The 20,655-nt window shown below is 37.6% G+C and overlaps 1 protein-coding gene across 3 annotated transcripts in view; it reads left to right on the top strand.

Moving 5' to 3' along the window:
* Window positions 1-20,655, top strand: part of adarb1b (adenosine deaminase RNA specific B1b) — a 178,034-nt gene that overhangs the window by 96,342 nt on the left and 61,037 nt on the right. For 2 of the 3 annotated variants that reach the window (XM_058786456.1, XM_058786457.1), the window contains exon 3: window positions 17,538-17,586. Coding sequence is in view for 1 of the 3 variants with exons in the window: in XM_058786454.1 (XP_058642437.1) it covers window positions 20,152-20,251 (100 nt within the window). In the remaining 2 variants the exon portion in view is untranslated. Of the gene's footprint in view, window positions 1-17,537; window positions 17,587-20,096; window positions 20,252-20,655 lie in introns of those variants that run through there. The other variant, XM_058786454.1, reaches the window with a different exon arrangement.

The following is a 20,655-nucleotide window of genomic DNA, read 5'->3' as shown; positions in this document are numbered from 1 at the left end:
CTTTCATTTTCTTACCGTTTTCCTTTCCGTTTTCATTTATCTTTAATTTTATCACCCTTTTAATTTCCTCTTATATTTTCTTTCTTTTCTTTTTCTTCTCTTTTGTCATTAAGACCTTTTCTTTTTAATTTTGTTCTCTTCTTTCTTTTTTATTTTTCTGTTCTCATTTACTTTTCCCTGGACCGATCCTTTTAAATGTCCTTTTGCTTTTTGGTTTTTTCCCCATTTTCTTTTGCTTTGCCTTTCATATCACTTTTTATTTTCTTTCTTTCACTTTCTAATTTGATCATTTCCTCCACATTTTCCTTTCCACTTTTATTTATTTTATTTCCTTGCCTGTTTACCTGTTTATGTTTTTCATTGTTTTTCTTTTTTTTCTTTTCTTTGCTTTGCTTTTCTGCTTTTTTTGTTTCTTTTTCTATTTCCGTATCCTTTTTTATCTTTTCTTCTTTGCTATTCTGTAATTACCTGCCACAATTTCTTTTTCCTTTTCATTTCTTTAATATTCTTCTTTCATTTTTTTCTGTTCACTTTTCCTTTTTCATCGTTTGTATTCTATCTGTATCTGTATTCCAGTTATTTATTTCATTTCTTTGCATGTTTTACATGTTTATTTTCTTTTTATTGTTTTTCTTTTTTCTTTTTTTGTTTTTTCCCCCCTCATTTATCTTTCATTCATTTCCATATCCATTTCCATATCCTTTTCCTCTTTTCTTTGCAATCTGTAATTACCTTTCACTATATTTCTTTTTCTATTTAATTTCTTCTCATATTTTCCCATTTTTCTAACCAATTTTCTTTTTTTCTTTCCCCTTTTCTTCTTTTAAAATCTGTAATTTCCTTACACTTTTTCCCATTTTTTTTTCTCTTTTTCCATTCTTCTTTTTCTTTTATAATTTTTTCTTTCTTTCATTTTTTCCCCCTTTCCTTTCCTTTTCTTACCTTTTCCTTACTCCTTTCCTTTTCCTCTCCCATCCCATCCCCTCTCCTCTCGTTTTCTTCCTGTCCTTCAGACACGCTTGACAAACTGATGGCTCAGTGTTCTCCCGGCTGCTTGTGTATGCGTTTGGCTCCTGCTGGAGTAAATTGCGGTGCGGTTGTGGAGAGCAGGTGAGCAGAGAGCAGTGCTGGAGGCTTTGGCCTCTGAGCTCCCCATTAAAAGGATCAGACAGTTCTGCACTACACCACACTTCTCAAACTACCACGGCTCGTTCAGGCCAAAGGCACCGGTGACCAGTACACAAGAGGAACATGACCTCAGCGTCTATTCATGTCAAATAATGGCCTTAACAAGCTATTCTTATCTCTCTCTCTTCCGTTGTTTGTGTCCTCACCATTCTCTTTTGCTCCTAGCCATCCGCTATACCGTGATGAATGGAGAAGCGCCAGGAATATAATATTACGTTGATATCAGGGCTCCCTACCTGTGTTTTCGTGACTTCAGAGAGCTGTGTGATCCCTCAAACGTCTGTTTTTCCCTATAAGAGGGAGTATTTCTAAAGTACATATCATCCAGCTTCTTTTAACAATTGATATGCTCGTATTGATAACTCAGAGGTCTGGCTTTGCTGAAATGAACCCCGCAGAGGTTATATCTAGAGCTTTCTGCTCGCTCTGTTTGGTTTCTCATACAGATCACATCATTTATCAGTCGGATTCAGATGTTTTTCACTTGTTTTCACTTGCAAAATAACGTACAGACCAAAATGTAAGTTGTTATTCATTGAGATCCGAATCAGTCTGATTTATGAGCAAATCATTGGCTGATTTTGTGAAATGAACATTCATAAATCAGACATCACTGTTTTTTATGAATTCTTATCGAACAATGACTTTAGTTTGTTTATGAATTTAGCTTTTATACAATTTGATATTTATTTTATAAAATCATATTATGTGTGTATTATATATTTTATTTTTATTACATACTACCATTCAAATGTGTGGAGTTAAGTTGTTGTTTTTTTTTTTTAAAGAAATCTCTTAAAATTACGATGGCGTTTTAGTGCCAAAGTTGAAATGTTTCGAGAATAAAGTCGAAATGTTTCGAGAATAAAGTCGAAATGTTTCGAGAATAAAGTCGAAATGTTTCGAGAATAAAGTCGAAATATTACAACTTTAATCTCGTAATCTAAGATTTTTTTTTTTTTAACGTTGCACTAAAACGGCGACGTATAAAATCACCATTTCATAAAAAATATAGTAAATTTGCAAAAACAAAAATAGAAATACAGTAACATTGTGCAATATTATTATAATAAAATAAAAAATACAAATTAAAATATTTAATATTGTAAATTGTAATTTTTAACTGTGATGTCAAAGCTGAATTTTCAGCACTCGTCACATGATCCTTCAGAAATTGTTCTGATATGCTGATTTGCTGCTCAAGAAACATTTCTTTTGTTATTGTTGTCAATATATATAAAAAAATGAATTGCTTAATATTTTTGTGGATTATTTATATTATGTCTTTACTGTCACTTTTGAACAATTTTAATTCATCAATGTTGAATAAATCTATTCATTTCTTTTTAAGTACTACTTATGTTAAGGTAGTGTAAATATATGTAATTTATATGTAAGCTTTCATGTGGCTTCAGAGGACTGTTTCTTTTTTAATAAACTTAACATTTTGATAAACTTAATTTTAATACATTTAAATGAATAAAGGAGCTTTAATATGGAGCTTGATAGCACCAGTTGATCTTCATTAAATGGAAAAAAAACAATATGGATCTTCACCAAAAACTCGCTTTGTTTAGTGGAATAGTTTCATACTGACAGCAAAATATGTTTTGTAAAACAAATCGATTTATAAATTTCTACAATATATGTCCTATGTACTGCAAGCCCACATGTTTAAGACATGTGCACTAGGCCACTAGGCCTCGGCTCTGACCCTTCATTTGCAGTGTCCTCCTTGTAAGATTTAGGAATGTTCCTCATGTTTGCCAGAGTTTAAACAATACAAAAAGCCATGTCCATGTCTTACATTTTTCCTCTCAAGCCTGTCTTTTTCACTTATCGAGTGACTTCCCAGTAGATCGCTCATTCATCCTGGCCTGCTCGGGGATGTGGGAGCTTTTTGCAAGTTCAGCGGAGAGGGAATTTCACAGCAGTGCTTGAGGAAAGGGGAAAAAAAAAACGGTAGATGAATGATACCCTGAGCTCCCTGAGGGAAAATATCCATATGTATTAATGAGTGTGAGTGTCTGTCTCTCAGGCAGGAGGTACTAATGACCTGTCTCAGCTGATCGTCAGGACCGAAGTCTTGTCTTCATCTTCATTGGAATTCAACACATAACAAAGATCTTTTCTTCGTAACCATGGAAAAAATCAATTTCAGCACAGTCTTTGTTTTATAATCAAGCTTGCTATGTCCTTTAGAGGGCAAATTGAATGTAATGAAATGTCAGGGAGGTCGCAAACGAAATCCCCATGGCGCTGTAGTACGACCGAGACCTGGCATTTGGGTAAATACTACCTTCCTGTGTATTAGGACCACAGACGTACATAGGCATTTTACTATCTTATAATTCAGTTTATAAACAGGCTTGATTTGAAATGGATCCAAAGGAAGGAGGCGGCATTTATGATACACAAAAGCAGATTGGCAGCTTTATTCTCAAACTCCTCCTCCAAGGGACAACTGGTATTTCTGCTGTGCTTCTGCGGTGAGAAATATGTCTGCGTGTGATTTATTGTGTGATATTTGAAATCATAGCCCACAAATTGGCCGTGTTACACGCCGTCTGGAAGATGGTTCAGCGCTATCTGATAAGAGTAGTAGTGTCAGATATTGTTGTGTTTTTGAGTTTTGTTTTTCCTCTGAGGAAAAGGCCTCAGTCGTTGGTTTGTTGCAAAGACAGAATCTGTATGCTTTGATTAAGGGTCATTGTGTCAGTTGATCAAATAATACTTGAGTAAAGGAATTTTGAAGACTGCTGATCTTTCTTTTCCAATAAATGGGGAATTGAAGCCTTACGTTCAGACGTCAACAAAGGATGCAAAAACACCATGGAAGTAGTCCATATGACTCATTAAGTCAAGATTTTGGTTGAATAGCAACTCTGTTTTGATGAGTCACTGACCATTTTAAGAGCTCTTCTGTATACTCCTTTTTTTTGAAAAATTTTTTGCATGAAAGCAGTCTTTAAAATTACCACATTTGTAAGTCTGTTTGGACATGAGGGTGAGTAAATTGTTTTTGGTTAACGCCTGTGTGGTGTTCCAGTCTTCTTGACCCAGAGAAGATTTTCTTTTTCCTAAAAAAATGCTAGTTAATGTTATCACATTGGACTAAAACTTACTGACTTTATTTTTGGAATTGATTGATCGTAGGACTCATTGATCTCAGCTTATGCACCTCAGTTTTTGAGTGAACATTCCCAAAATTAACCACAAATAATGCTATTTTTCTCTCAAAAACTGAGAATATCAATGAGGTCTTCAATCAGTCAGTTCCAAAAAGAAATTCAAAACCCATGCTAATTGAAAGAAAGCAGGTTAGTAAAAAGGTTGAATCCAAGATTTGGAGATAATATTTTTAATATTGGAGATAATATTTTTAAAAGGCCACTCATTTTTGACACAGGAACACCAATTTAGGTAAAAGCACAAGGGTTAAATCCGATATTATTATCCCTCTGGTGTTGGGACCTGACTTTCCTCGTCAATTGTCATTTGAGCACATTACACTTAGTGTACCTTGTCTTTTAACTCAAGCAAAGTAACCTCTTGTAATAGTCTCTCATTATTTTTTCTTACTGAGGTGAAACCAGAGCGTGTTTCCATTTCACAGGAGCTCCGTTTGTCATTGAGGGCCATTGAGAATCTACCCACAATGCCTTGTGGCCCATCAGTGGGTGCCGCTGGGGCTCCAAATTACCTCGTCACAGCTGCTGCTGTTCTGCATGGTTGACCCCACGGAAAGGCTCTGACTGAATTGATTAGAGCCTCGAGCTGAAGTGATGATGTGTTTAAAGAGAGATGATAGAAAATGTCATCGTAATGGATTATGCTGCCAATCCATTGGTGATGCCTTGAATGTAAAATATGAACACTGAATATTGATTTTCAGGAGTAGCAAAGCATGTCGTTTGTTTCTGTGAATTTGGGTTACATGACTAAATCACTTTGTGAAGTTGGCTATGAGTATTGTAGGCTTAGATGGACTTATTTCGTTTTCTCTGGATCTTTGGTTGCGGATTCCAAGAGAATGCATTTGTAGTACTGCTAATATTCTGAAACTAGTTTATTCTGATCTTCAGATGTTTGTATGTACTTTTGAAGATTCAGCTCTTGAATTTGAATTGAGTTTCAATTGAGGTAGCATGTAAGATGCAGAATTGCAATTTAAATATTAATGTAAGGAAGAATTAATTGACATTCAACTAGAAAAGCAAAGTTTGTGAATACAGATTTTGACAACCCAGTCTCACAAAAATACGTACCTCTGGGTACTTTTCTGCAGCATCGTTTTTACGTACCTTGCTGCACGTTTCGCGGCAGTTTCATAGAGAAATGTCCACTGAGTGGCGCTAAAACACAGGTTCAATATGTGAACCCTGGCACGTTTACGTTGATATAGGTACGTATTGCTGTGTTTTTATTACTTTGCTTTAGGTACGTATTGTGGTGGTTCAAAGTTCAAAAATCCGGGGACTGTCGGTAAAAGTTAATGCTCTATCGTGTTGGAAATATGCCCTACACCAAACTCAAACCTAAACCTACCCGATAGTGTTAACGAATGCAAAACTGATATAAAAACACATTTGTTGATGCAACCGTGCCACTTGAACTACTTTAAACGCAGATTTGAACTGTTTTGAACCGTAGTTACACAGGATTCGAACCGGAGCTCCTCACCTCTCAATTACGTCTCCGTACTCCGTGAGCTACCGAACAAACCTGCCGTCTATGAAAACCCATAGATATGAAGCTGGATATGTAATGCTAACGTTCAAAAGTATCAGTTTTCAAATCTTCCAGCATATTAAAATTGTTTTGAAGTCATAACATAATATTCTTCAAGTAGCTTAATTGTGCGAAAATTACGCTTTATTAATCGAAACTGTAAATTTGTGTGAAAAGGAATAAAAGGTGTCAGAGTTTTACTGCATCTAGTGTTAATTTTTTTTGGAAACTGCAGTGATATGTACTTATTGGTACGTATGTCGCGTCTCGCGAAAAAGTGCCCCCAGGTACATTTTTGCCATGAGACCAGGTAGGATTTTGAATATTGACTTGAAACTTTTGAAAAACTTAAGAGCCTTGCAGATGGATAGATTGATTGATTTCAATTCCCAGAATGCATTACCCTTGATGAATTTGTTGCAATTTAACTTGCTGTGGGTGTGGCCAATTCAATTGCGTTCTAAATTCCAATGCAGCTTCCTGTGGGTCTGCTCAAAGTCCAAATGGTGAATTAAATTGTTCCCATTCTTAAATCCTAAATCCCTAACCTTGCTTCCTGACTGCTTCAAGCCCTGAACGTATCCTTGACAATATTAAAATGCCATGAATGAAAGGGTACTGTCATGTACCCTCATGCACAGTTTTGTTACGTAACTTCATCCCGTTGACTCACTGCAGCAGTTTTTTCAAAGTGTTTGCGAGTTGCTGCTAAAAACTAGAATTAAAAGAAAGTGCTCCTTGCCTTCTGACGTCTCAATGAGCTTGTAAATGTTTCAGAGAGGCTCAGAGAGCAAGAGCAGCATGTAATGAAAGAGTTGTGTAAAACATGAATATGGGACTTTATATATTTAATGACAGCTCGAGGGTGCAGGAGAACAGCGACAAGCTGCAGTGCCGCCGACGACGCCAAAACCCTCACTGCAACGCACACTCAAGAAAAATAAACAACCCTGTAGAAAATAAATGTTGGCACAGTGCAAACACAAACAGGCCTTCTCTTTTGTGCGCTTTTGTATGATCACCTGCTCCCTCAAAAGATCATCTGAAGGTTGCGTTTGATTGGATGATGGTTGCTGTATGCTAATGATTGATCTGATTTAGATGGGTCCTCTGAAGCAATTTACCACCTCCAGCTCTTTTTTTTTTTTTATTTTCCTTCCTCTGGGCTTTTTGTGTCACTGAATTGCAGGTGGGGTTAATGAGGTTTTCTCTGAACATAATTCCTGTGTAATGATATACAGCAGATTGGATGAACCCTTTGTGGTTATCAGTCTTTCTGTCAGACAAACAGTTGCCTGGGTTTGGCTGGTGTGTGCCTGGCTTGCTACGTCTGGGGGTGTCGTAGATGGCCAGATGTTGTATAGTGTTGGGATACAGACAGATAAGAGTGCAGCCTGATGTTGATGTTGGATGGAGGAAAGCTTGTCTTATCGCTCTGAGCTTAAGATTGAAGCAGACGGGATGAAGAACACGATCTCATACCATAGACTTGTCCCTTCCCCCATGATATTATTCAGGAATTACGAGCAGCCTTTACTTCCATATTCAACGGAAATGGCTGTGTTTGCTTTGGAGTACGCCCACTGATTGGAGAGATGGATGCTGGGCAGACCGGTGGCTAGCTTTAAACTCTACGCCCTCCTCTACAGACTGCAGGCATCACCATTCAAAGGTTTCCTTCCTGTTTCTCTTTACCTCATGCTATAGCCTTGTATTGCAATATTGAGAGATCTTTCTTTGCTTTGATCTATAGATTTAACAAACTGCCAATGAAAAATTATTCTGAACATCCATTAATCTTAGGTATTCCAATATTTAATAACGCGTTGTTAAAATCGAAAGTTGCAACTGTTATTTCTTTTATTTTTTAATAAAGATTAATAACTTCTGTAGCAAATGTAGCTATTGCTCATTGTGAATGTTAATGCATTAACTAAATTTAACTAATGAGGTCTTATTGTAAAGTGATAGCTATTGGTCTTTATAGTTCTTTTGCACATTAATCTGTATAAAACTTTTAACTTTATTCATTTTTCTGTATTGCTTTATTGTTTTTAAATGTTCAGTTATTTTTGTTATAAGAAAAAAGTTATTAAACCTGTTATACTGTATTATGACAACACTTTTTTGAAACTAAATTTCAATATCGTGATAATACCGTATACTGTGATAAAAGCATTAGCAATTAATCGCAACATGAAAATGTGATACCGGCATATCCCTAGGCACAGGTGAATATGACATTTATTATAATTGGTTTATGTGAGGATTGTTTTAAGTTCACTTAAATTTGAAGTTATTTTTAAAGTCTTATAAATTTTAAAATTGATGGCTCTCAATTATGCTGTAATGCTGAATGGCTATAGCCAATGGTTAAATATTAGGGGGGACAAAAAACAATTTGCCTTCAGTCATAAAGATGCCATTAAACAAACATTAACAATATACTGTCTTTATGTTGTTTCTACATTAATTTGAAGTAAATAGTATAAAAGTATATTTAAAAACCTTAATGTTAGGTTGAATTAATCACTATTAATTTCAGAAAAATGTGTGATTAATACATTTTTTTCATCGATTGACAGCACTAATTAAAAAACTTTTGATCAGTCAGTCTTAAGGCTGGGACACACCAAGCCGACTTCAAAGAACTAGCATTGACGAAAGCTGATGGTGTTGTCGCCTCGTGTCGGCAGCGTTGGTCCAAAAAGCTGCGCTCGAACACACCGCACAGACTACAGCCGACGGCAAACTAACACGTGCGTTCTGCACATGCATGAGAGGAATTAACTGTCTATATCAGCAGCTATCAATAGTATATATTCGTCATTCAAAAGGAGAAACTGAAACAAAGATATACGAGATAAACGCAGATATACGAAATGTAAACAAAGCAGCGCTTGCTTACCATTTTGAATATCAATGACGTTGATAACTTTAATCATTTTAAGCGACTCATGTTATTATGAAAACATACGCATATTAGAATGATTGGGAAAGATCGCTTAACATTTAAACAGCCTTCTGTCTGTACCGCCTTCATTTACATGCCTCTGTTTTCATCACTTTCGCTTTAATTCTAGGGCACTGACTCGTTCGCTAAACTGAACATCCAATCAGAGTTCTCACCCTCGCCGACGTCCCCGACATGTTGAATCGGGCAAACTGCGGCCGGCGAGAGCTGGCGAGTGGAACACACCAAACAAACTAGCCCGACCATCGCTCGCCGACGCTGTGCCCCGGCCTTTAGATACTGATTGGAAGAAATGTTGATCCTGGAGTACCATCAACACTGCATATGTTGTCTCCATAATCAAACACACCTGATTTAACTGATAGTAGAGACTCCAAGACCTGAAATGGGTCTGTCAGTAAAGAGAGACATCCATAATGCATATTCTTGGTTGTACTCCAAGACCTCTGCTTTGGGAAAACTGATCTAGAGTTCCGATCAGGGCCCAAGAAAATTAAGTGCAGTGTAATGTCTGTAGTCAGCTACTAGAGTTGCTGATATTTTCTGGGCAGATTTTTATTCTATAAAGCGTTCTCTCCTCATTTACTTACCCTGATATATTCCAAACCTGTAAGACTTTTTTTCTTCTGCAGAACACAAAAGATGACATTTGTTTGTCCATATTATAAAAGTCATCAGAGTAAATTAAAGATGGTGACATAAACCCCCAACATCAACTAGTGTTAAACTTCACATCACATGAAGAAGAACGTCATGACATTTGAGTTTTGTGACACGTGTGTGCATTGACTTTATAGCTTGATTTGAGAGTGATTATAGACCTTAATTTCGATCCTTTCATCATACAAAGTATCATCTTGCTTCAGACCACTTTCATGTCATTTTTGGAACTTTAAAGTTTTGAACTCTCATAATATGGACTAAATCTGCCTGAACTTTATTCAGCATGCCTTCTTTTGTGTTCTGCAGAAGAAAGAGAGTCATACAGGATAGCAATGACAATAGGGTGAGTAAATGATGACAGTTTTCATTTTTGGCTGATTCAACCCTCCTCAGATCCCCCTCGAGCGCAGTGTGAGATCCCTCTACTCTTTCAATCTCTCTTTTAGACACTCCTGGCCTACTTAAACACAACTGCTGTAACACAAGCTGGAGTACCTCAGGAGATCCTGCGTGGGAAAAAACTCAGGGGCATTGTTCCGCTGCTCCGACAAGAGCGGTCAAGAGTGTTGTGAAAGATCTTATCCTCAGAGGTGTAACTGGTCTGGATTGTCACAGGTTGGTGCTGGACCTCGGTAATCACTGGTTTTCGGTTTCTGCCAAAGAGCAAAAGTCCTAGCTCAATAGAAACAGGTTTAGTCTTATTGATGAATTTACAGAGCAGGCTTTGTTGGAGCTGAGTGTTTGTGTGTGTGGGGGGGGGTTATGGTACTTCCCTCGTTTGTCCTGGCCTGGGAGACTTTTTTGTTGGGTACAAGCTGCATTGCGTCACCATCGTTTTTCACAGTACTAGGCCACCCTCCGAGGCTTAGGAAAAGTCTACACCACAGAAGCATATTTGACAGATCGCCCTCTTGTTTTTAAGGGTCTTCTCCTGAGTTTCCTTACTCCCTGAAGGCCTAATCAGTGCCCAGGTGGCAAAGTTGGGTACCCGCCCTTGGCCTCAGAACTGCAGATGTCGCCTGGTAGGTTCCATGAGCTCCAGCTGTGCCGGCCAGCTGGTTTCTACACACTATCCTTGCTTCTCCCTGGAGAGTTGACCCAAATAGCAAGCCCCAGGGAATACTAAAACGCACCGCAAACAAACAACCCCAATCTGTCAAGTGCAAGTAAAGAGTGGAGGTGCAAGAATGGATCTGGATATTTAGGTCTCGGGAAGGAGATTAAACATGGCCTTGCGCGTCATTCCACACCGAGACCTATTCCTCGGCTTCGCTCTGGTTGTCGCGACCTTTATTCTGCAGGTCCTGTGGGTGTTGACAGTGTTGATTCAGGCCATGTGGTCAGCATTTGAGATCGTCTCCACGTCTTAGTAGAAACCAGGGAATGTTGTTTTTCCAAAGGAGAAACAGTGGAGCATTATTCTCGTGCCCAATGTACAGTCGGACGTGGACTATTGCGACAACATGCCAAGAACTCACACAGTGACCAGCAATGGTACTCAAGCCAAAAGAGGTCTGTTTTTTTTTTCTTTCCCTGTCTTGTTTTAACACGACTAGAACATCTTATCCTACTCTGGAGCCAGTGAGTCTGCAGCAGAGCTGTTGGTGTGTTAGACCACTTGCACTTAGACTTGTGTTAATGACTTTTGCTAATGGGCCGAAGCTTCCGATCCTTTGTGGTGTAACTGGAGAATAAGAGAAGGTCATACGTCTGTAAATGGTATTGGTTTTCTCCTCCAATTATTAGCACACACCGAGCAATATCCTACAAGTTTACTATGTCCCTCGATACCTGCACTTTCACCACGGGAGCCGATGTTGTTGATATTACAGAGGAGCTAGTTTACAAGGTACACTTTGACTGAATCTCTGATGCACGTTTACAATGTTTGTGCCTTGCTTGTATATGCTGCGTTGCCTGAAGGCAACTATACCAACCAGGATATTAGCCAGGCATCTTTAAATAAATGTAATATCCTACTGACTCTGCTGTCGGAAGTTCACACTTGGGGCAGCAGCAGTAATTTTCCCCTCATGTCTTTTTCACCGTCTAATGGCTCTATATTTCCTGCCCCGCTCTGCCAGCGGAGCTGCTGCAAGGAGGGGTAGGCGGGGTGAAACAGCCTGGCGGTACACTGCAGCAGAGATGGGCACACTAGCTTCTGCTCTCTCTACGTCATCTTCGTGAGGATCTACAGACTTGATTCCCAGTGGGAAAATAGCCTGTCTGCATCTCCTGCCCTCTTATTCTCTATCACTCTCTCTGGCCATGCTTCGTCCTAGCAGGTTCTGTCACCCTGAGGAAGGCCTCCGAGTCTCGTGATGACTGACAGCGAGAATGCCTCTGTTCTTCTCTGTGTTCCATGTGCACTCTACTGTAGCATCTTTTTGGCAGCCTTCACCACCATCTAATCTCTTGTACATACAGTTGAAGTTCCTTTCTGTATGTTTCAGTGAGTCTGAGTGCTTGCGCCCCCTTTAGGAAGAAGGTAGTAGTGCCTCTGAGGTCACCTTAAGATGCAGCAAAATAATAATAATCATCATTAGTATTAGTATTAGTATTATTATTACGGTATATTGGTAAATTATATTATTTCTTTGTACTAAGTCTTTTATTTTATTTTACATTTCGAAATTAAAACTTAGTACAGTACAGATAGAACAGTATACTAGGGTCCTTTGATTTCTGCAATGCGGAAAACGCAGACAGAATCGCAGAATCCAGTCATAAAAATTTAATTTCACTGTATAATGCAGAATGTCATGGAATTTTCCAAATTTTGGATGAATAAATCAAAAGTAGGTCAGTACACTTAAATCAAAACACAGTATGGACTTGTGTCTGTGAATATTAAGCTGCAAAAATACTATTTAAATATGAATCCTGCATGTTCTGTGTCTGTGTGTGAATGAATGGCACAGACTCGCGGTTTGGTTTACTATGCGCATCAATATATGAGTACATGAACACATAAACATAATCTCTAGAACTGCTACATTAGCATTTTACCATTTCTTTTGAGAAAAAGCTATCATCATATCATATACAAACAGCAACTTAAAGGTCTTCATCAACCCATCAAAATAAAAGTTTGGTTTAACTTGAAGAAACTGTGACAGAAATATATTACGTAATGATAGTAGTACTACTAATAATAAAATTTTCAGCACATTATTTTTAAGAAATATTAAATATATACCAGAAAAATGTAAATACACAACAGTGTTTCTGAAAAAAATAAAATAAATATATAAAATAGTAATAAATTCATTATTCCTTGTGCTTTTTCATTGTTACAACTAGTTTCCTCTCTGTATTGTACAGAACCTCAGCACTGTAATTAGTTTTAAAAATAGACACCTTTTATTACTTAAGAGGTATTATTAAACATTAGATGAACTCAGGTACTAACATGTATCAAACTGTGGGTTGCAAACCGTACGGTTCTTGTTTTATGGGAACTGTTTCAACCCCGACTGATTTCTCACCTAAGCTGTCTGTTGTTGGCAGGGACTCCTCATTCCTTTATCTGTATTTTTTTTCTCCTCTCTTAGAGAACTCTCTGTTCTGTCTGGAGGTGTGATTTATGTATTCTTTTATTGAATTCCTCTGCTTTGTTTGAACTGAATATGGCAATGGTGTTTAGCGTTTCTCTGTTTCATTGGCAGCATTAAAACCGGTCTCATCTGGCCTGCTTTTATCTTGAGACAGTCAAACACTTTAGAAGACATGGCAAAGGAATGCGATTTATGAAACCACTTAGCATGTGCGATACTCGAAAATGAGAAGCCCGTGATTGGCTGTTTTTTTTTACCTGCCAAAAGTGCATGTGCCAAAAATGTAACAGAGCTTTGTTAAATGGGAAGTTTCTTCTTCGTGTGAACTATTCCCGCAAAGCTTCACAAGAAGTAAAGCGAGCACACAGGACAGTTAGAGCTCGTTATTGCCTCTTTTCTTAGACCACTGTTAAATGCGAAGGAGGCGAGGGTTGACGAGGGAGTCATTTTATCGTTGTAATGAAGAGTGTATCTGCAATTAGCCTTTTGTCCTCTGCAGCTGAAGTTCAGGCCCTCGGATCCAAACATGCGTGACTCCCGCATCCCATTTAGTCTGACTGAGCAGCCTGTCGTCTGACTGTCTGTGCTGGTTAAAGATCCCCCGCTCAACATTTTAGCTGTGGTCACACAATGCACTTAAATGCAGATTGCGGTGCATTGCATGGCTGCTCTCTGGCTTATTTGCTCTGCTCTTGAAACTTCTCATCTCAGTCGATTCTGTGGCCCCCTAATTGTGCGGGACCCTCCGGCATTACCAGCCCTAAAGCTGTTGTTCAACCATCAAATTGTATTTAGTATAATGGAAATAAATCTGCCCCTGAGGAAACTGAGTGAGGACACGCTTGGAAAGTTGAGCACTTAACACCATTGTTTTAGGCGTTGTTGCCATGGTCCTCTTAGTCTTTCACTAGTCACATTAGCTTACAGTATATATACAGTTTCAGGGTTTATTTTAACAGCATGATGAGTTTGATTTTGAAATTCTCTGTAATATGTAGTAGAAGTTTGTTGACGTTTTTATGCGCAGAAACAGGTTGAGAAATACCAGGAAGAAAAGGGCAACAGCACCCCCCTGTGACCTAAACAGTGTGATGTTCTCACTGCTTGGTCTGTCATTTCTGGTATCTAGTGGTTGTAGGATCAGAAACTATTTTATATGAAGTGATTTTTTTTATTTTTTTTTATGGATTAAAGTATTTTGTGTTTGTGGTCATAAATGTATTAATTTAGCACATGCTTCTATGGTCACACTTTATTTTAAGGTCCAATTCTCACCATTAACAAACAATTAACTATAACCTTTGCCACAATAAACTCCAAATATGCTGCTTATTAATAGTTAGTAAGGTTGTTGTTAAGTTTTGGGTAGGATTAGGGATGTAGGATATAGTCATGCAGAATATGTGCTTTATAAGTTTTAATAAACAGCCAGTATGTTAATAGGCATGCTAATAAGCAACTAGTTAATAGTGAGAATTGGTCCCTATACTGAAGTATTATCGCCAGTTGAGCCACAACAATCATAATTGATCTAACTTTCTTTTAGATTATTTTGAGTGTTTTTGAGTCTTTTAAGATGTAAAATGAATAGAAAACAACACTAGAACAATCTAATGGAATGCAATAGTTTCCAGCTTATTGCTTATTATATAAGAATTTTTTTAACTTGCATACTGCTTAAAGAAGACCTAACATGGCAGTACTTTTAAGACATCTCAGACATGTTTCTTGGAAGCAAAGAGCGGACTGCAACTGACTTTAAAAAGTTCAAGGCTCACTTTTCATCTGTACTTTCTCTCTCGTTTCCCAGTGGGCTGACCTGCTCTCTTTAGTCTTTGACGATAGCTTCAGAAAGATGCTGAGCGCTTCTCTGCTTCTCTTCAGTCTGTGCTGAACTCAGCTGGCTATAAGTGAAAGATGTGATTTATATGCTTCACAGCGCGCTTTCTGAATCTGAGGTCTCCAAAAAAAAAAAAAAGTGTATGGATTGACTCAGGACAGCTATGTATATCAGTGTTGTTTACTGTAGATAATAACCCCCATGTCATTCCAAATCTATATAGCTGTGGAATACAAATTGAAATATTTTGGAAGTAAATGGTGACCAGGGATTATAAAGATTTAAAAATGACAAACTTACTGTATGTTTCTTGTCTTATGAAGCCACGTGAAGGTTTTCTGTGATGAATAGACTGAAAGTAGTCATTTACTGATCATTTTTGGCAATGCTGCAAAGGGTGTGTAATGTACATGAAAAGTATGTTCCTTTTATGCTACTTTTATGGTTTTTGTGTAATTTTGAAAATTTTTCTGTCCTTTTTGAAGATTTCAGATCTCGTTCACTTTCGTTGAATACTCATGTCACTGATAGCGGTTGGGCCATAAGGATATTTTATGTCTGGTGTTCATTTTTCATTGAGTAATTTGTTAGACTGATTCAGTCTGTTAACCAGGGGAGTTCACTCATTTTTTGATGAAAGTGATAGTACATCAGCCTGAAAGTTTATGCATTTTTGACTGAGTCTTTACAAGAACCAGCTTAGAGTTATATGTTTGTGTTTCCACAGTTTAAAGAGATAATTCACCCGGAAATTAACATTCTGGCATCACAACACTGCCTTGCCTGCGAAATTCTTCTGCATAACACAAAAAAGAATTATATTTTGAAGACATTTGGCATCAAAACAACATCAGACCCCATTAACTTACATTGTTTTTGGCAAAAACAGAGACATTTTCAGAATATCTTCTCTTGTTTTCCACAGCCAAAAGAAAGTCATGAAGATTTGGAATGACACTGAGGTGATTAAAGGATGACAGAATTTTCATTTTTGGGTGAATTATCTCTTTAAACTGTGGGAACATTTACTCTAGCTGGTTCTTATGGAAGCACTGAATAAAAAATTTAAAAAGGTTATTGCGACTTTTTATCTCACGATTCTGACTTTTTTTCACAGAATTAACTTCACAGATATAAACTCGCAGTTGCGAGTTACAAAGTCCAATTTTGAGGAGGGAAAAAAGACTGATATGTTCTCAGAATTTCTAGATAGAAACTCGCAATTCTGAGAAAAAAAGTCCGAATAGTGAGTTTATATCTCGCAGTTCTGACTTTATTACTCAGAATTGCGACTTTATATCTCGCAATTCTGACTCTGTTTCTCAGAATTGTGACTTTATATCTCACAATTATGACTTTATAACTCGCAACTGCGAGTTTATATCACGCAATTCTGACTCTATTTCTCAGAATTGTGACTTTATATCTCACAATTATGACTTTATATCTCGCAGTTGCGAGTTTATATCATGCAATTCTAACTGTTTCTCAGAATTGTGACTTTATATCTCATAATTATGACTTTATAACTCGCAATTGCGAGTTTATATCACGCAATTCTGAGAAAAAAAGTCAGAATTGTGAGATTTTTTTATTCAGTAGCGGAAACAGGCTTCCAAAGGTTCTTGTGACGAATCAGTCAAAAAAAAAAAAAAAAAATACATACTGTGCTTTTAAGTAGATGAGCTATCACTTTCATGTGCAAGCAGTCATGAAGAAAGGTGAAATTGAAAGTCAGACTATTATTTATTGTGTTTGTATTATTTTTTCTTCATAGCATTCAATTCACACTGCAAACACACAATGGTGATGCAGTGCTGATGTTAAACAGTGGTTTTATGTTTCTATGTATCCCCAGTGAACACAAGGAGGCTGTCAGGGTTAAAGAAATGTGCTGCATGGAGATGTACGGTTTGGCTGGCCACTGTTTTTATTGGGCTGCTTTTTCATTTTTCCTTCATAAAGCGTCTTTCTTCTGCTCTTGCTCTGCAGATCTTCCTATTGATGCAAAGTGTGATTTAAGGAGCTCAAAGGAGGGAATCTCCACTTTTTGCTTCTCTGGTTGTAAACATGATTGGCTGTTATTACTGTGAAATTACCACCCATCTTTCTTTTCTCAATTTGCATCTCCTTCACTCCCGTCTGGTTTCAGGTCATTCCTGTCTGTGTTCGGCCAGGCCTTTGGACCGAGAGACTCTTATTTTTCCCCTTCCACTTTTACGAGGGACATTTATAGCTGAGGTCATATTGTTCTCATGCTGGCGACACGTCACCTGATGTGTTTAGCACAGCCGTTAGGTCATGTTTTTGTGGCGTTCACAGGCAGGTGAAAGTTTGGAGACTCTTGGTAACTTGGAAAGTTGGTGACGTGACGGGAGATTGAAACTAAATCTGCAGTAGCTGGAGATCGCATCTAAACGCTACTGTATGCGAGTGGATAATGTGTCTGTGAAGTGATGTTGTGGAATATCGCTTTACACAAAGGTAGAAACGTACCATTGTGGTTGATCTGAAAGATGTGTCATGTTATGCTGATATTTGGTGTTAAATTCTTTATTTCTGTTTTTTTCTTGTGTCTATGCAGGCTTGGCGATCAAGCGTTAGAGCTGCTCTGAGGGCCAGTGGAAACCCAGGTGTGTATTTTCGGATTTCCTTATGTGGGGTTTTGCGATTATTTATATTTGTGACATTGATACATTTGCCAGACACTTAAATTGCATTCAAGGTACATATTTGATCAGTTCTTGCTTTCCCTGGGAATCAAACCCATGATACTGTGAAATACTATTTTAGTGCAATTTAAAATAACTGTTTTTCTATTTTTTCAAATGTAATTTATTCCTGTGATCAAAACTGAATTTTCAGCATCGTCACTCCAGTCTTCAGTGTCGCATGATCCTGCAGAAATCATTCTAATATACTAATTTGGTGTTCAAGAAATATTTCTTATTATTAATACTGTTAAAAACAATTGTGCTGCTTACTGTTTGTTTGGAAATTGATGTTTTGGGGGTTCTTTGATGAATATAACGTTCAATAGAACTTCAACATTGTAAATGTCTTTATGGTCACTTTTGATCAATTTAATACTGAATTTCTTAAAAATCTTTTTTAAAAAGTCATACTGACCCATTAATGTTCAGTATTGAGCACTTAAATGGCTTCAGTCCTTTCAGTGTAGATCAGGCACATTTTGCTGGTGTGTTTGTATTCACAGCCGCTGAATGCTTGATCGTCTTTGAGGTAATGCTGTAGTTCCACTGTATTCCATTAGAGGGTGCTGGAGAGCTAAACTTACACACATCCTGCCCTGACCCCAGTCATATCTTTGGTTCATTCACACGTTTTACTTCTGCTAATTTACTGGACAAATTGTACAGTCCACAGAGCAGCTACCATGTTGCTTTTAATGCATAGAATTTTTGCTTTGCATTGAATCAACCATTATTTTACCGCATATAAGGTTTGCAAACTTTGCAATTGGTACCAAAATTGTGCACCAACATGTATGAAAAACACATTTGTGTGCTTTTCTTTTCTTTTCTTTCTTTCTTTCTTTCTTTCTTTCTTTCTTTCTTTCTTTCCTTCCGTCCTTCCTTCTTTTCTTTTCTTTTCTTTTCTTTCCTTGTTTCCACTGATTTCCGTGTTCGATGTTAATTGTGCAATTGTACTTTTGTCCAAAACACCACTTTTTTGGGAAGTTTATTATTGTTTGTTTATTATTACTTTTAGAGGAATATTTATTATATCACTTTTAATATTATACTGGTTGGAAATTATAGAGTTTTATGGCATTGTTTTATAGTTTTTTTCTAATTTATATTATTTTACACTAATAATAATAATAGTAATAACAAGTTGTTATTATTATTATTATTATTATTTTTACTTTCTCTTCATTTCAGTGATGCTGAAGGACATTAGTAAAGGAGTTAGGCTGTCATTTTCTTGGCCAAGTTTCTAAGCTCTTTAGAATCTTGAGCCTGGGCTGTTTATAGATATATAATCTGAAATATCAATGGATGTGTTTGTGTACTAAAATCTTGATGATTGCTTTTATTTAGTAATTTTAAATAGCTGTGACTGAATGTTGTGTGGATCATTGGTGATTTCCCGTTCAGTAATAGTACTGGATGAGGTGCAATGGTTTGCGTTGGCCTCATGATGGCGTTAGAGTTTCTTCCAGATTGTCAGACTGAACCTGAACATGAGCTGATACATGAGCCAGTGAGCAGATCCAGGCTGCTTAATCATTAAATATTTCTTTAATTGCACTAAACAGCGGTTGCATTTAATATTCTAGTGATTATGCCTAGTGTAAATCTGAATTTCTAAGAACCCTTTTAGCCACTAGTTTTGGAAATACTGTTTTTTTTTTTTTTTTCATTTTCATAGATTTTCCTGTAGCCAAACATCAAATATTGGCTCTGAGCTTCTTCAGAAGTTGCATGGATGAGTGTTTACTATAAAGCATTAGATTTATGGAAAAAATCGGCTTCATAGAGTTTTTATTCTTTTCAGCTGAAGTTTATTATTTTAGTACATCAAGTTAAACTGAATGGAATACTGCCTTGGCAACAAGCTGAAATAAAGTAAGTATTAATGCATTTTATTTTAGTTATTTGAAGTATGGATTTTTTTTTATGGTTTTAGTCGTAGTCATCTATAAAAAGCCTATCTTACACGCATTGCATTGCAGGGTGTACTGCAGCAGAACAAGAACTGAAATGTGAAATACAAGCTGTTTTTGTTAAAGAAAGTAGTTTTGTTGAAAGGATGTCAGGGGAGTAAACGTGTCCTTTTGGCCATGTGAACCCAGGCTTTCGATTGGCCGAGGGTGCCGTGATGTCATCACCTGGACTGGTGAGAGCAGACTGCTCTTGCCTCAGGTAAAATAGCAGGATACGTGATAGAGAAGGGAAGTGAGAAAACAAATCTGGCGCGAAATCTCCAGCGGTCTGTGTTTACTCTGTCTAACCTTGTAAAGCTCTACTAGTGTCCTCTCCTCTGAGCTCTCTGCTTCTCTCTCTCCTCTCACCAAGTAGCGAAAGCAGAGGAGGGGGAGGAGACCACGCATGTGTTTTTGTGTGTGTGGTGGAGCGAGGGAAGGGGGCTGGTGAGTGCCTCAGACACACAGAACAGGGCAGTGCAGTCAGGTAGCTTCCTGTGTCCGACTCGAGCGTTGGGGTCAAGCGGCCATGGCCCTGGTTGTGGACGCCACGCATTGCATGGGGGCCTACTACTGCCTCGTTAGGACCCGATTCAAGCGGCGACGCAAGAAGCGCTCGGAGCGGAAAGGTCAGTATGTTTTCTTTAACAGGCCTGCCGGAGATCTGTGATCGGGTACGACTTCTAAAACTTGATCGGATGCAGCGTTTTCTTTAGTGCTTGTGATTTGCATTTCTAGACTGATTAGTTCACATGAAACTCTTTAGGGAAGTTCATGTGTACAAAACAATTTTAAACTGTGATTTCTTTATTAGAGAACAGATTAGAGAGAATACATGTAATATTTATCAGCTTTATGTATCAGCTTTATATTTGTAGCTTCTTCAGCTTTATGCAGTGTTGTCATTTTATCACTTGAAATGGATGTAAAAAAAGGCACTTTTTATTGTTCTGCCTGGTAAAATCGAAAGCTAGTTAATGCAGTTTTCTGGATGATGCAGCTGTGTGCTTATGTGATAATATATCTAAAAAAT

This window comes from Onychostoma macrolepis, chromosome 09 (assembly GCF_012432095.1).
Source record: "Onychostoma macrolepis isolate SWU-2019 chromosome 09, ASM1243209v1, whole genome shotgun sequence".
NCBI lineage: Eukaryota > Metazoa > Chordata > Actinopteri > Cypriniformes > Cyprinidae > Onychostoma > Onychostoma macrolepis.
The sequence above is the reverse complement of the archived record's forward strand: the minus strand, read 5'-3'. Positions and strand labels throughout refer to the sequence as shown.